General features: G+C 41.6%; 1 protein-coding gene across 1 annotated transcript; it reads left to right on the top strand.

The window, feature by feature from the left end:
* The first annotated feature begins 8,038 nt into the window (after positions 1 to 8,038).
* LOC126088276 (craniofacial development protein 2-like) lies at positions 8,039 to 8,974 on the top strand. The gene has a single exon (XM_049906405.1). The coding sequence runs from the start codon at positions 8,039 to 8,041 to the stop codon at positions 8,972 to 8,974; it is 936 nt and encodes a 311-aa protein (XP_049762362.1).
* The last annotated feature ends 8,744 nt before the right edge of the window (positions 8,975 to 17,718 follow it).

Genomic DNA, 17,718 nt, shown 5'->3' on the forward strand with positions numbered 1-17,718 from the left:
TACCTATTTGTGCTGCAACATTATCTGCGTGGTGACATTTTCTGTGTGAGCATGCATTTATGCTGTAACATTTTCTATGTGAGCGTGCATTTGTGCTGTAACATTTTCTGTGTGAGCGTGAATTTGTGCTGCAACATTTTCTACACGTGTGTTAACAGTAGCTATCTGAGCTGTGATGTGAGCCACGAACTGTGACATTAAATTCGTCTGCATCTCTCTAAACATGCGCTTGAGGTCTGGTTCTACTGGGTCTTGTTTATTGTCAGTATTCGTGTCTGTTTCTGTAGTCGACATGTCGCCCGTCGCTTGCGACTTAGCACTGCCGGTCGCTGCGACTGTTTTCAGTATTCGCAGTACTTTCTGCCTCAAGGTTATGTAAAGATTGGACTATGGTTTCCTCATCTGACGAACTATCCATGGTTTTGGTTTGAGATCTGAGTTTCACCATGCCGATTCACAACTCAGAACAGCGTGTAGCCGAATTTCGCCATCACTACAGCTCGTACTACACGTAAATAAATCACAGATGGCTTTGCGCTCGTCCGTGGAAATTCACGTAGTAAAATATGTCTCTGGCAAAACAGAAGACTGATAAATGACTCTTTTCTTTTTCGCGCGCAATTAATAAATTTTGTCCGCCATTTTGTGAGGCATTTACATATAATAGCAAATGAACTATTGCAATTTTTGTGTAAAAAATGGACAAGAATTTGGAATAAAGGAACTGATGCGTTCTACGCAGTGGGTGTCGAAAACATGAAAAAAAAAACAATCCCACATTTACTTTCAACTAAAGTGTAGTAGTGCTGCTGCTCTTACCTTACGTGTTTTTTTTTTCGGGCGGTTTTGTAGTCAGAAGAATTACCATTAAATGGTCCAACACTTTTCTCTAAAAAATTGGTAATTTCTATGGGTTTTTCTTTTTGGGTACGCAGCTCGCGTAACATGCAACAGAAACAATGAGTTGTAATAGCAATAATGCATGGCAAAAATGGCTTAAATATTTCAACTAAAATTTCTACTCATATTTACTGAAATAATCGTCATCGCTCTCGGTCGCCACTGTAACGTACCCTCTCTCTCTGTTATTGTTTTTTTTTTGTTATTGTTTTTTGTTATTGTAGTTGTAGAGCTATGAAATTATTGTAGCGGTTTGCTTAGTCAGCCGTACTTCGGAATTTTTTGACGTTAAATGGAGCCTGAAACTTGCGTAATAAATACTTCGCGTGAAGTGTGATTTGCGGCATAAACAAAAATTAATTGCGGAGATGCAGTCCACAGAATATTAACAGAAAAGCTTTAGAACAATGCGCACGGCTGACTAGACACATTCAGAGGGTACGTGAATTCGCGTACGAGTGGTTGTGATCTGATGAGAAAGATCTATCTTCATTTTTTTGTGTAAAATAATTACGTCGTAACACACTCGGAGATTGCGGACGTACAATCAGGGTAGAGGCACGTACTTTCTATCATTCCCCGTGGCCTGGGTAAAAGAATTGCAATTATTTAAACTTAAGAATGATTCTTTTTCAATCGGACTCCTATTTTTATACGAAAAGGAAGATTGCAGGTTCTGAATGTCCCGGCAAAAACACATCGAAATTAATCTTAGCGGCCAGCAAAGGAAAGTAGTGAGCACAATCATGTACCTCTATTGTTGAGCAGCGCTGTCGTAAAGATCGTCGCCTCCATCTAAAATTCGCCTTCTCGAATTAACAGAATAATTTGTACTCCATTGGTATGGGATTTAGGCTTGATCTTGAAAAAAAATTATAAAACACATTTTTCATCATTTGACACCTTCATTTAACACACACATAGACACGAAACTATACAGTACGTCTTTACGCCAGCACATCAGAACAAAATAGGTAGTTAATACTAGAAGTAATAAAAGAATCTCGAAATTAGTCCTTTGTCTCTCAATGATAAAAAAGTTTTTTAGAGTATTCCTCTGGTATGACAGTCGAACAAATTTTCTTCTTGTATTTTTGAGATTAAATTACAACTTTTTTTAGTTCCTTTTCACCTCCTATGACACAAGCACGGGATTCTCCTTGCTGTTTCTAGCACAGCTGAGAATTGGCAACGTTGTCACAAACATTTGGCAACACTGTGACAGTGTAATCACTTCCGCATATGGTACTGAATTGACTCGCTAAATTCACTTGAGATTCCCTTTCCATTTGAATGCTATTCTTCGCATAAGTGACAACTTTTGTAATCTTTCACGATACATTATGAGGATGAGCGGCCAATACCATGATGAGAGGGGCGTGCTGGAGGCAGTGTGTCCGTATCCCCGTGGTACTGCCTGTGTCTCGTGTCGCAATTGCTCAATGAGTCATCAGTTCTAACTGTGGTAGGGGCCAGCATGTGAGAGCTTTTTTTCTGATTTATTTGATGGAGCTACGAATTTCCGGAAATAATTCTGTAACGAAATGGGAAGAAAACGTTTCCACATCGCCTCCTCTTGGTAGCTCGACTCAGTAAGTTGTGTTAATGGTCATACACCTCGGATTTCTGACTGCCAAGCTGCATCGCAATACAAGCGTCTCTGCAGAAATTCGAATCGACCGTCAAGGATACGAATTTGAATATTGATCTTCACTTAAGAAATGAACCTTTTGATTACTATAAGGCTTCTATGCTAAATTTCCACAGCAGCAATTAGGAACTCTGTGCAGACATTTGCTAACAGTGGCTCTAGCAACTTACTTTTCCTCTGGGTAGCTTCCGATATGAGGAATGTTGTTGCCTTAAATCCAATTGACTATTTTAAAGATCACTTTTGAACAGCATTCACTTCTCCATTAATTAACGTATGGACCTCAAAACAATCAATTTGCCTGAGTAGCTATAGAGCAGGTTCTGAAAGGTAGTAACACAATGTTTTGCAATCATTTACCATAGGGAATCAAAGACAGAAAACAAACACATTACACAGCATTTATTTTCTGTGCCTTGACTTACACATATGAATCCAGGACAAAAATAAATTATTTGAAGGATCTCCTGTGAAAGGAAAAAGAACAGGATGTGACACTTTAATTATAGTGCACTGGATCAGAAACAATGATGTTAATTCTGTGTCACATTCATGTATTGCATACTAGTGTAATAAAATACTCATAAAATAAAAACGGTTTTGTGCCTCCATTGCTACAGAGTGTGAAACACAAATCGTAGACAGATTTAATGGGTCACCACTCAATAACATTACACCATCGAGAGTGAGGAGTGGAGCAGACGTTGTCCGCAGAAGGCGAGGCAGCGCAGTGCCTCAGCCCCCGAAGGTAGGTAGCAAACAGGTCCCCGAGAACTCAGAAGCATGTGGTGTTCAGAGGCAGATGGTTGGCCAAGAAATCTCATGCTAAAATATTGTTGAATGCAACTGTTATTAGCAATGTGACAGAAAGCAAAAATATTGTAAATTTGCCTGAATTACAAAATGGTTCAAATGGCTCTGAACACTACGGGACTTAAATGCTGAGGTCATCAGTCCCCTAGAACTTAGGACTACTTAAAGCTAACTAACTTAAAGACATCACACACATCCACACCTGAGGCAGGATTCGAACCTGCGACCGTAGCGGTCGTGCGGTTCCAGACTATAGCGCCTAGAAACGCTCGGCCACACTGGCTGGCCGCCTGAATTACACTCATAGCTTCAGCACCGAGAGGAAAGAGGCGATAAAAATTTTGGGGCCTGTGTGCTTTCGGTTGCCAGAGGTCTTATTAACCAGTTTCGCGTTTTATCTCAAGAGTACGGTCGTAGTCAAGAGTGATGTACTCAGACTGCAGTCAACACTTCCTCTGGGAAGTACCGCAGTCTACAATGTTGCCAGATCGAGCATATGGCCGGACATAGAATTCTGAAGTGAGCACGGCTGTATTGTCCACCTTATGTGACTGACTCGGCGGTCAATTTCTTTGTCTAAGACTGTATCTACAACACATATTGCACGCTGAAGACCCAGAAGAATTAAAAGAACAAAATTAGTTCATGAGAGCTACGTTAACTATAGCGTTCGAAGTATTCATAGTATTGTATACGTGTGTGTAAATGCCTTCCAATGCCCTTTCAAGGAAGGCAAGGCTGGCTCTGAGCACTATGGGACTTAACATCTATGGTCAACAGTCCCCTAGAACTTAGAACTACTTAAACCTAACTAACCTAAGGACAACACACAACACCCAGTCATCACGAGGCAGACCCCGCCGGGAATCGAACCCGGGAACGGAAGACAAGGATACACAGTCTAGCTTCAATATTATATATACGCCTCAGTTTGTGGATGAAGTCAGACTTAGGTTGATAATCATTTTGAATATTTAGCAGTACTGTACCCATTGGTGTTAAACTAGTTTTCAACCAATGATTCCCACAGCTACAGGAACACTACTTGTGATACCTCTTAGACAAAATACTTACGCAGTGTTATCAGACGAAAAGATCAACCTGACACAAACTGTGGGAAGTTTGATTTACATCCTTCATACCTGGATAAAGAGCTTTTCCTGTTTGAGATATCTGTGAACGTTGCTGCATAAGACGATTTAAGAAGAAACTAAATTCCTTCAGCTACGACAATGTATTAAGAAATCGTCTTAACGGCACTAAATCGAGGTTTGTGAATCCTTTACCGGCCGTACTCTGCCGCATTTTGCTGGTTGGAAGGCAGAAAGCTTACTGACAAATTTCACAGAAGGAAAAGGGAACGAAATGTCTCCCATTGGGAGGCCATGTTGTTTTATTTAAATGATTACAAATTAGGGAAAAAGAACAGTGAGATTGTCAGTCGAAGCACATTACTGTTGTCAGTATGATGTTGCACTGCCAAGAGCCTGTAATGATAAAGGGCCCGCTTAGGTCAGTCATATTGTATACAGCAGTGGAAGAGAGAGCACCACTAAATTCTACCATCCTTGAGCATTGCATACACACAGAAATTACTGTTACAGTGTACTATTGGAGCCCAATGAGTGAATTGCGTATTTTCCGGTGAGAAAGATGTGACGGTACGTCATATAAATGGACATTTGGAGAAAAGAAAAAAAAAGTTTTTGCTTGTGTCACGTGTGAATTATAAATTATTTCAAGACTACGCACGTGTGCGCGATGTATAAGAAAGGTTAAAAAAGTTAAATAATACCACCAAAAATTACTAACAGCGATGTAATATAAAAAGAACATTTTTTTATCTGTGTAATGAAAATGAACATGAACAGAGACTGTGGCTTTATTGAAAACTCTCTCTCCTGTTTTGTTTCGTCTGGCGGTAGGCCCCATTATAGTGCTGTCTGATAATGAACGTAAGTTTTACCTGCATTTTTGAAAAATATAATAGAAATTATTATTAGAAAGTGTGTATTATTGCGTTAGTTGTCTCCTCTCATCGTCCCAACCATTAATTCTCATTAACCATGTTTCTACAGAACTTCGTGGTGCGGGGAGCTCTTCTTCCCTAGCAGCATTTGGTCGGCCATTACGCTGACGAGTCATGTTATTAAATGTAAATGTGAGAGACTTCCGAATTTTGATCTTTCATTAACTTCAAAGTTAAAGAGAGTAATGATGGATTTCATTCACCAAAATTCACAGCACTTAATGTGTTCAATATGTTTCATTTTGGCCCCCTAACGGCAGATGAGATTTTCTCTTTCAATAAGCTCCGCAATATCTTAGTTAATCTTTGTGACATTTGGTACATAAATAACCAGTAGACCCTGAGGCCCGTATTAATAGTTACAGTTTGCGTAAGAATACGCATATTTTCTTTTCCAAATAGCAGCGCTCACGCAAACTATTTATTAGAAGGTGGTGAGTCGCTCGTTGTGTTTAAAACATATTATATCGTACGTACTTTGGGGCAGCCGATGTCCATACGAGTGTTATCGCGGCATAAGTTAATTAAAAGTCTCATGCCGGCCCACAATATTTAAAGACACGTCGAACCAAAATCATAAAATATAGTTATAAAAATAAAAAGTATGTAATTATCCCATGATAAGTGGTCCCACACATACATATATACAATTATATCGTGCCTCTCTGCTTCACAGCTGCTGGGCAGCAAGCCACGTAAATTCAAGTATTAACTGTGTTTTTCTTGCCGGCCGGAGTGGCCATGCGGTTCTAGGCGCTATAGTCTGGAGCCGAGCGCCCGCTACTGCCGCAGGTTCGAGTCCTGCCTCGGGCATGGATGTGTGTGATGTCCTTAGGTTAGTTAGGTTTAATTAGTTTTAAGTTCTAGGCGACTGATGACCTCAGAAGTTAAGTCGCATAGTGCTCAGAGCCTTTTGTGTTTTTCTTACTTGTCACTTCTTTTCCGTGTGATTTTGCTTTTAGGAAGCTTTAATTTTCGAGTACTAGTAATAGTGTTCCATAGACTTCGTGTTTGTTTTGAATACAGTCCAGAGACAGGTAGTGCTTATATTCACTGTTTCCTACAAGAAGTGTCTAGTAACCACAGTTTAGTCAGCTATCAGTCGTCTTTAGTGAATTAGCAGTCTAGTTAACAGTTGATTAACTCTCTACAGTAAATTGTTGATTTTTTAGAATGGATAGGATGTGTGACTACTGTGTACGGACGCAGGAGGAGCTGGCCTCTGTTCGCGAACAGCTGAACGTGCTGATGGCCGTCTTCAGACTGCTGCCTCGGAGTGGCAGTGGGCAGTCTGGTGCGTCCCTTGGTACACCCCAGGTGTTACATGCTTCACCCACTGTCCCTGCTGTCGAGACATCTTCGCGGGTAACGGTCGTGGTTGGGCCACCCTCTCCCCAAGGGGAGTGGCGGGTTCAGTGGCGTTAGCGTCGCACGAGGCGGAGGGTCAATGTGGAGGCTGGCCGTGTGGCATCGCCCGCTCTGCCTGTGAGTGGACATATGGCCGCTACTTCAGCCAGGTCCAAGCAGGCACACGGGGGGAGGGGTTTATTAGTGATTGGGAGCTCCAATGTTAAGCGTGTGACGGAGCCCCTTAGGGAAATAGCGGAAAAGTTGTGGAAGAAGGCCAGTGTTCACTCTCTCTGCTTGCTGGGGGTCTCATCCGAGATGTTGAGGAGGCCCTGCCGGCGGCGATAGAGAGCACTGGGTGCACCCAGCTGCAAATTTTTGCTCATGCCGTCTGGGTTCAGAGGTCATCCTCAGTTCATATAGACGGTTGGCGGAGTTGGTGAAGGCGGAAAGCCACGCTCGTGGGGTGGAATCTGAGCTAACTATTTGTAGTATCTTTCCCAGAACCGATAGCGGTCCTCTGGTTTGGAGCCGAGTGGAAGGCTTAAACCAGAGTCTCAGACGATTCTGCGGAGATCTGGGGTTCAAATTTCTCGACCTCCGCTATCAGGTGGAGAAATGTAGGGTCCCCCTGTGTAGGTCAGGTGTGCACTACTCGCAGGAAGCGGCTACAAGGGTAGCGGAGTACGTGTGGAGTGCACATGTTCGTTTTTTAGGTTAGAGAATTCCCTCCCTAGGGCCAACAAGACGCCTCCAGAGACGCGACAAGGTAGTAGTAGGCATAACGCAACAGCGAATAATGATATTAATGTGGTAATAGTAAACTGCAGGAGCGTCTAAAGAAAGGTCCCAGACCTGCTCTCATTAAAAAATGGTAACAATGCCCATATAGTACTAGGGACGGAAATTTGGCTGAAACCGGATGTAAACAGAATGAAATTCTAAACTCAAACACCATGTTATAGTTCTGGGTGGAGGTTTTAATTTACCAGATATAGACTACGAGACTCAAACGTTTATAACGGGTGGCGGGGACATAGAATCCAGTGAAATTTTCTTAAGTGCACTATCTGAAAACCGTGGTTCATGGTGTGGGTTCCTGTTGTCATGTCCTAGTTCATGAACCACGGGCAACGTATGAGTGGCCAAGTAATTGGTCCCGACAGTCGGGATACCAGTTACTTTGGAATAAGGCTGGGCGTCTCGGACATATTCTGAGTCGTGGTCTCCTTTGTGCTCATACGGCGAAAACTACCAAATCCGCCGGTTGGTCCCTCAACCGTTAGGGGTAAAACTCAATGGGACTCTGGGCAAGTAAGGCTAGCAACCTGCTTCCCTGGTACTTTAAATATGATGCTGGCAACAATCAGAGCAAAATGCCTCAGATCTTTGGAGGTGACGGAGTCCCACCTCTAACTGACAAACCAGGGACTCCTAAGATACGACTTGGAAAACAAATGGTAATGAGATGGGCAGCTATTAATATCAACGGGGGCTACTCTGGGAAGAAGGTAGAGCTGACAAAGGCTGCAAGTAAGATGGGGCTGGACGTTTTAGCTGTTAGTGACATTCGGGTAAGGGGTGAGAAAGAAGAGGAAGTGGGAGAATACAAGGTCTACACGTCAGGAGTCAAAGCAGGAATAGGACAATGGGGTGTAGGGCTTTACATCAGGAAAGAAATGGAATCCAGCGTAGTTGCAATAAGGTATGTAAACGAACGACTGATGTGGATAGATTTGACAGTGTCTAGCAATAAAATTAGGATTGTGTCAGTATATTCGCATTGTGAAGGGGCAGATCAAGATAACATGGATAGTTTTTATGATGCACTCAGTGGTGTAGTTATTAGAGTAAAGGACCATGACAGTGTTCTGATCATGGGTGATTTTAATGCCAGGATTGGAAATCGAACAGAAGGGTATGAAAAGGTTATGGGTAAACTTGGAGAGGATATGGAGGCCAACAGGAACGGACAACAACTGTTGGATTTCTGTGCCAGTATGGGCTTAGTAATCACAAACTCCTTTTTTAAACATAAGAACATCCACCGGTATACTTGGGAAGGCAGGGGAACCAGATCTGTCATTGACTATATAACAACAGATCAGGAATTCAGGAAGGCTGTGAGGGACACACGTGTATTCAGGGGATTCTTTGATGACACTGATCATTATTTAATCTGCAGTGAAATTGGTATTGTGAGGCCGAAAGTGCAGGAGGTCAGGTCCATATGAAGGAGGATAAGAGTGGAGAAACTTCAGGAAAAGGAAATCAGTACATAACAGTGATCTCAGAAAGGTACCAGTTAGTTGAATGTAGTCAATTACAGTCATTGGAAAAGGAATGAACAAGGTACAGGGACACAGTACTAGAAGTGGCTTAAGAATGTCTTGGAACAGTAGTGTGTAAAGGTAGGATGAAGCAATCAGCTTGGTGGAATGACACAGTCAAGGCAGCCTGTAAAAGGAAAAAGAAGGCGTATCAAAAATGGCTTCATACTAGAACTCAGGTAGACAGAGAAAGTTATGTTGAAGAAAGAAACAAAGCCAAACAGATAATTGGAGCATCCAAGAACAAATCTTGGGAAGACTTTGGAAACAGGTTGGAGACTTTGGGTCAAGCTGCTGGAAAACCATTCTGGAGTGTAATTAGCAGTCTTCGAAAGGGAAGTAAGAAGGAAATGACAAGTATTTTGGACAGGTCAGGAAAACTGCTGGTGAATCCTGTTGATACCTTGGGCAGATGGAGGGAATATTTTGGAGAGTTGCTCAATGTAGGTGAAAATACGATCAGTAATGTTTCAGATTTCGATGTACAATGGGATAGGAATGATGATGAAAATAGGATCACATTTGAGGAAGTGGAGAAAATGGTCAATAGATTGCAGTGCAATTAAGCGGCTGGGGTGGATGAAATTAAGTCGGAACTCATCAAATACAGTGGAATGTCAGGTCTTAAATGGCTACACAGGATAATTGAAATGGCGTGGGAGTCGGGACAGGTTCCATCAGACTGGACGAAAGCAGTAATCACACCAATCTTTAAACATGGAAACAGAAAAGATTGTAACAACTACAGAGGTATCTCTTTAATCAGCGTTGTGGGTAAAATCTTCTCAGGTATTGTTGAAAGGAAAGTGCAAGTATTAGTTGAGGACCAATTGGATGAAAATGAGTGTGGGTTTAGGCCTCTTAGAGGTTATCAGGACCAGATCTTTAGCTTACGGCAAATAATGGAGAAGTGTTATGAGTGGAACAGGGAATTGTATCTATGCTTTATAGATCTAGAAAAGGCATATGACCGGGCTCCTAGGAGGAAGTTGTTGTCTGTTCTACGAGATTATGGAATAGGAGGCAAACTTTTGCAAGCAATTAAAGGTCTTTACATGGATAGTCAGGCAGCAGTTAGAGTTGACGGTAAATTGAGTTCATGGTTCAGAGTAGTTTCAGGGGTGAGACAAGGCTGCAACCTGTCTCCACTGTTGTTCATATTATTTATGGGTCATATGTTGAAAACAATAGACTGGCTGGGTGAGATTAAGATATGTGAACACAAAATAAGCAGTCTTGCATATGCGGATGACTTAGTTGTGATGGCAGATTCGATTGAAAGTTTGCAAAGTAATATTTCAGAGCTAGATCAGAAATGTAAGGACTATGGTATGAAGATTAGCATCTCCAAAATGAAAGTAATGTCAGTGGGAAAGAGATATAAACGGATTGAGTGCCAAATAGGAGGAACAAAGTTAGAACAGGTGGACGGTTTCAAGTACTTAGGATGCATATTCTCACAGGATGGCAACATAGTGAAAGAACTGGAAGCGAGGTGTAGCAAAGCTAATGCAGTGAGTGCTCAGCTACGATCTACTCTCTTCTGCAAGAAGGAAGTCAGTACCAAGACTAAGTTATCTGTGCACCGTTCAATCTTTCGACCAACTTTGTTGTATGGGAGCAAAAGCTGAATGGATTCAGTTTACCTTAACAATAAGGTTGAGGTTAAGGATATGAAAGTAGCTAGGATGATTGCAGGTACTAGTAGATGGGAACAATGGCAGGAGGGTGTCCACAATGAGGAAATCAAAGAAAAATTGGGAATGAACTCTATAGATGTAGCAGTCAGGGCGAACAGGCTTAGATGGTGGGGTCATGTTACACGCATGGGAGAAGCAAGGTTACCCAAAAGACTCATGGGTTCAGTAGTAGAGGGTAGGAGGAGTCGGGGCAGACCAAGGAGAAGGTACCTGGATTCGGTTAAGAATGATTTTGAAGCAATAGGCTTAACATCAGGAGAGGCACCAATGTTAGCACTGAATAGGGTATCATGGAGGAATTTTATAAGGGGGACTATGCTTCAGACTGAACGCTGAAAGGCATAATCACTCTTAAATGATGATGATGATGATGATCTGAAAACCACCTTGAGCAGTTAAACAGAGAACCGACTCGTGGCGATAACACATTAGACCTTCTGGTGACAAACAGACCCGAACTATTTGAAACAGTTAACGCAGAACAGGTAATCAGCGATCATAAAGCGGTTACAGCATCGGTGATTTCAGCCGTAAATAGAAATATTAAAAAAGGTAGGAAGATTTTTCTGTTTAGCAAAAGTGACAAAAAGCAGATTTTAGAGTACTTGACGGCTCAACACAAAAGTTTTGTCTGAAGACAGATAGTGTTCAAGATCAGTGGACAAAGTTCAAAACCATCGTACAATATGCATTAGATGAGTATGTGTCAAGCAAGATCGTAAGAGATGGAAAAGAGCCAGCGTGGTACAACAACCGAATTAGAAAACTGCTACGGAAGCAAAGGGAACTTCACAGCAAACATAAACATTACATCAAGCGAAATGTAGTGTGAGGAGGGCTATGCGAGAGGCGTTCAATGAATTCGAAAGTAAAATTCTACATACTGACTTGGCAGAAAATCCTAAGAAATTTTGGCCTTAGATCAAAGCGGTAGGTCGAAAAAAAAAAAGACGAGGATGACAGACTAAAGGCTGAAATACTAAATGTCTTTTTCCAATGCTGTTTCACAGAGGAAGACTGCACTGCAGTTCCTTCTCTAGATTGTCGCTCAGACGACAAAATGGTAGATACCGAAATAGATGTCAGAGGGATAGAAAAACAATTAAAATCGCTGAAAAGAAGAAAGGCCGCTGGACCTGATGGGATACCAGTTCGATGTTTTCGCAGAGTACGCGAAGGAACTTGCCCCCCTTCTTTCAGCGGTGTACCGTAGGTCTCTAGAAGAGCGTAGCGTTCCAAAAGATTGGAAAAGGGCACAGATCATCCCCCTTTTCAAGAAGGAACGTATAACAGATGTGCAGAACTATAGACCTATATCTCTAACGTCGATCAGTTGTAGAATTTTGGAACACTTATTATGTTCGAGTATAATGACTTTTCTGGAGACTAGAAATCTACTCTGTAGGAATCAGCATGGGTTTCGAAAAAGACGATTGTGTGAAACCCAGCTCGCGCTGTTCGTCCACGAGACTCAGAGGGCCATAGACACGGGTTCCCAGGTAGAGGCCGTGTTTCTTAACTTCCGCAAGGCGTTCGATACAGTTCCCCACAGTCGTTTAATGAAGAAAGTAAGAACATATTGACTATCAGACCAATTGTGTGATTGGATTGAAGAGTTTCTAGGTAACAGAACGCAGCATGTCATTCTCAATGGAGAGAAGTGTTTCGAAGTAAGAGTGATTTCAGGTTTGCCGCAGGGGAGTGTCGTAGGACCGTTGCTATTCACAATATATTTAAATGACCTTGTGGATAACATCGGAAGTTCACTGAGGCTTTTTGCGGATGTTGCTGTAGTATATCGAGAGATTGCAACAATGGAAAATTGTACTGAAATTCAGGAGCATCTGTAACGAATTGACGCATGGGGCAGGGAATGGCAACTGAATCTCAATGTAGACAAGTGTAACGTGCTGCGAATACATAGAAGGAAAGATCCTTTATCATTTAGCTACAATATAGCAGGTCAGCAACTGGAGGCAGTTAATTCCATAAATTATCTGGGAGTAGGCATTAAGAGTGATTTAAAATGGAACGACCCTATAAAATTAATCGTCGGTAAAGCAGATGCCAGACTGAGATTCACTGGAAGAATCCTAAGGAAATGCAATCCGAAAACAAAGGAAGTAGGTTACAGTACACTTGTTCGCTCACTGCTTGAATACTGTTCACTGTGTTATCTATACCAGGTAGGGTTGATAGAAGAGATAGAGAAGATCCAATGGAGAGCAGCGCGCTTCATTACAGGATCATTTAGTAATCACGAAAGCGTTACGGAGATCATAGATAAACTCCAGTGGAAGACTCTGCAAGAGAGAAGTTCAGTAGCTCGGTACGGGTTTTTGTTGAATTTTCGAGAACATACTTTCACTGAGGAGTCAAGTAGTATATTGCTCCCTCCTACACATATCTCCCGAAGAGACCATGAAGATAAAATGAGAGAGCTTAGAGCCCACACAGAGGTATACCGACAATCTTTCTTCCAGATAGAGGTACTCAAAGTACCCTCCGCCACACACCGTCAGGTAGCTTGCGGAGTATGGATGGAGATATAGATGTAGATAAAGAGCACTGGCGAACGGTCTTCGCTACATTAGATTACTTAAACTGGTGTCACTCTGAGCTAGAATTTATGGTCAGCGACTAAGTGTAAGGTCATTTGAGTCGGATGTTGGTATTGCAACTGTGATATACTTTCCTGCATTATAGAAGCGTGTATTAAATCTGAACTAATATTGCGAAAATTTTGAACTTGGATAGCTTAGATTGAAAAACTTTCTGTTTATTGCAAAGGAACATTCTCTGTCGTACGCAACTCGAAACAGGTCACGTCGACCAAAACATATGGAAGAAATAATAGAGACGTATATCGGAAGGCAGTAAGATCCCTTGACTTTTGGTTTGGCAGTATTCGACAGCCATTTTTAGACGCAAGTAAATGAAGAAAGGCAGCGCGTTTTTGTTATCAAGTAACGTCTTCGTCAATTACTTTAGCTTTAATGTAATCTACGAGTAATTGCTGATGTTTGATTGTAACATGAAAAGGCTTCCGCAGACAGGGAAAGAACCTGTTCTTGGGCAACTACCTCTATAATGACCAAAAGGCATTAAATGATCTTCAAGCACATGTGTTCCAGCAGCGGTATGAAGAAAAAGACAGTAATAATGACGATAATATTCGAATTATCCGGTAACTTCACACTTCACACTGGATTATCTCGAACTAAGAAATTTGCTGAATTAATGGAAATTTCAAAATGGCTTCACATCGAGGCTATGGTGCCTAGAAGAGTCCTTACATCCTGCTGACATGAGAATAGCATAATAATTAACCATTTAAGAGGCTCACATTTTTTCCACCGTGACGAATTTTGTAAGCTAAGCACATCATTCGTTGCAGCACACTCCTGGGGCTGGGAAATGTGGCCAAAATGGTCTGGTGGAACAACCTATCACAAATGCTATGCGTGTGTTCAAATGGTTCAAATGGCTCTGAGCACTATGGGACTTAACTGCTGAAGTCATCAGTCCCCTAGAACTTAGAACTACTTAAACCTAACTAACCTAAGGACATCACACACATCCACGCCCGAGGCAGGATTCGAACCTGCGACCGTAGCGGTCGCGCGGTTCCAGACTGAAGCGCCTAGAACCGCTCGGCCACTCCGGCCGGCTATGCGTGTGTTCAGGCATTTACTTTTAAGAGGCACAAACAGATTTACTTTACCTCTGGTAAACTCAAGAGAAAGACGTTAAAATTCTGAATCTGCATTAGACATCATGTTCCTTCAATAACAACTGGGCAGATCCCGTTTACGTTGGGAAATGACATAGGCGGAAATCATGGTAAACAGAAATACTGTCGCCAGTAAACTTACTTACATAAGAAAGTTTTAGTTTATTTGATGAGCCGATAGCCATTTAAAGGAACAGGGCTCTTATTTTACTTGTAGTTGATTGAACAAACGACGTTGAAAAATTTGGTGCTGGGCTGTGATTCGAATTCATATCTCCTCTTTCGAGGATCTGAATCTCTCGGAACAGTATAGTTCAATCATTTCGTTCCTTTTCCCAAGACTGCAATCTTCTACAGGTATCCGCCAAAGGTAAGTTTTGGGTCTGAATCCTGATCCAGTACAAAAATATTCATAATTTCATTTCAAGCCCTATCACGTGCATACCGGCCTGCTAGTGAAAATTAACGAGCATTTTTGATGTCTGTTCATGTGTTGCCAACAATCGCAATAGGTGTCGTTATTTCTGGTCAAACACGCACACATATCTTACTGTTGGTGTGTAAGCAATTGATACTTAAGCTATATTCGTGGATGAGAAAGAAGGACGGTAGGTGTTCGGTTCGTTTGTCGCTCAGGCACAAAAATTTGTATCCCTACTTTAGATACAGACACCTAGCAGTTGGTACGAAGAACCGATATGTAAGATTTGATTTTACTTATTTAACAATCCGATTACGTGTTGGTTTCGTATCTGCGTCACAGAACTTCACATCATGTGCTGCATCTTTAAATGCATGCACACTTTGTTACTTCTGAATGGAGGTGTATCAGAAATCTTTCGTTGTTAGTTAACAGGGACGAAAGGGTCTTGAAAGGAGTTCCAGTTTATTACAAAAACTGTCGTCTTTTGTTTTCAAGTTTACATTTGATTACTGAAATTGTTGAACATTTCGGTAATTCATGTCCCTTCATGGCTACTCAGCAATATGATTAGATTAGATTAATACTTGTTCCATAGATCATGAATACGACATTTCGTAATGATGTGGAACGTGTCATTTTAATGAAAGATTTCTTTACATACCATGATTCAAATTCTTTACAATAATTTTTTACTCTCTCTCATTCTTTTTTATTTTTATCTCTATCTTTCTCTCACAATCACACACATACACATTCTTTTTCTATTTTTATTTGTTTGTTGTGCTCGACTATCGGTGGGACACCAAACCGTCAGTGGATGAGTTTCTTAGTGTTGAGTACCCTTGCAAAAGAAACATAAAAACAACTATAAGACTAACTGATTTATGATGCTTGGTTTGCAGTCATTTCTGAGTATTATTAGTAACTACACTCCAGTCCCTAAACCTAGTTACAGAAATGCGAATCAGACGCATACGTATTCCAGACCAAACCAGCAGCGTCTTTGACACGCCAGCTATGGCCACTTCCCAGCCCGCTGTAGGATCACATTGGTTCGTCTTCTTTCTGCTGGTACTGTAACTGAGATTTGGCAACAATGCAAGGTATGTTTGGCAACTTGATGGTCGACGAGTTACTTCCTGGAGCGCACAGAATTAAGCTTCAAAGTTCACTTGATTTTTCCTGTGATTTCCACTGAATAATCTGAGTTATTATCGCTTGACGTGTAACAAAAGATTGTAAATTTACGGTTTTCAGCCCAGGAAAGTAGCTGCACATGGAAATCGCAACTAATCTTGTCCTTTAAATAGCGTTTTATGAGTTCTAGCCACTATTGGCATCGTAAGAGGAAGCCTCTTTGCTGTCGTAACGTGCTGACATGTGAAAACGCATCTGTTATGGTTTGCGGTTTCAGTCTCGCTGACTCTGACGTTTTTATCCCTTCTGTGAAAGAGCTAAAAGCAGTCAGATTAAACATCGATAAGGAAGTCGCAAGAAAAAACTTTCTGCTCATAGTGCAATGGTGAAAACTTACAATGCTGCACAACAGGTAACGCTTCTTTCCGCTGCACAACAGGTAACGCCTCTTTCCGCTGCTGTCAAGGAAATTATGGGTTTCCAGGAATTCGTAACTTTATTTATAAAATCCCACATTTGCATATCTCTTGAGGAAGACTCAGCATACCAATTAAAAGCAGACACAATCGAAATCTAACTGAGTAGTATTTTATGGTTCAAATAGCTCTGAGCACTATTGGACTTAACTTCTAAGGTCATCGTTCCCCTAGAACTTAAAACTATTTAAACCTAACTAACCTAAGGACGTCACACACATCCATGCCCGAGGAAGGATTCGAACCTGCGACTGCAGCGGTCGCGCGGCTCCAGACTGTAGGGCCTAGAACCGCTCGGCCACCCCTACCGGCCGAGTAGTATTTTACTAATTCCTGTTAATAGAGGCGTACTTGCGTATGAATACTCAGTTTTATTAAAACAGACTTTCGTCGTAAGGTTATCGTGGGTAGTTTTATTTCATTTCTTCTAATACAGTGCACAATTTTCGTAAAGTGTTTCTTAGCGTTGTTAAAGCAATAGTAAACATGAGAAAGAAATTAATCATCAACGAAATAGGCGAATTCTCTGATGTTATCTGTAACAATTTGATAATGCACATGCAGTTTATTGATTACATGCATGTAGAAAACTTGTTCTGAGTTAAAGCTGACAAACAAGGTTTGAAGAAGGAAAAAATGCTACTACCACACGACAGCTAATGTAGAAAATACTTATCTCGGCCATATCTTGGCACGATGCGCTCTCCCCATATATAATACAAAAGTTTCGAGATGTATCTGTTGCCTGGTCATCTATTAAACCCGAAAAAAATGTCGCAGAAGTTAGCCCTTTCTCCACATGCAACGAGCTCACACGTAGCTACAGCAGCTCCAGAAGTCAACAACAGTTCCTCCAGAACTTCAACATTCCACAGTGCTGTAGGATAATGCATATGGCCAGATCTAGACGTCTGAGAGACAGACAGTTACAGCTTTTCTTTTGCTCTGCACGACGTTCTCAACAAACAGATAGCGCAATAGAGTAGCTCAAGTGGAAAGGAACACTTCCTAAAAATATTTCTGCACGCTACACTGTTGACAGTTCTGTGTAGGTGGCAGTTAAGTGATTTCATATCCGTGATTACAAAAGTAGAGTCGAATGTATGCACTGGGTAGCCAAGGCAGCTAGTTCATGGCGATTCGGTCAACCAAGTAGATGACTGTACTGAATATGCTGC

The sequence above is a fragment of the Schistocerca cancellata genome, chromosome 6 (genome assembly GCF_023864275.1).
Source record: "Schistocerca cancellata isolate TAMUIC-IGC-003103 chromosome 6, iqSchCanc2.1, whole genome shotgun sequence".
In the NCBI taxonomy this organism is placed as follows: domain Eukaryota; kingdom Metazoa; phylum Arthropoda; class Insecta; order Orthoptera; family Acrididae; genus Schistocerca; species Schistocerca cancellata.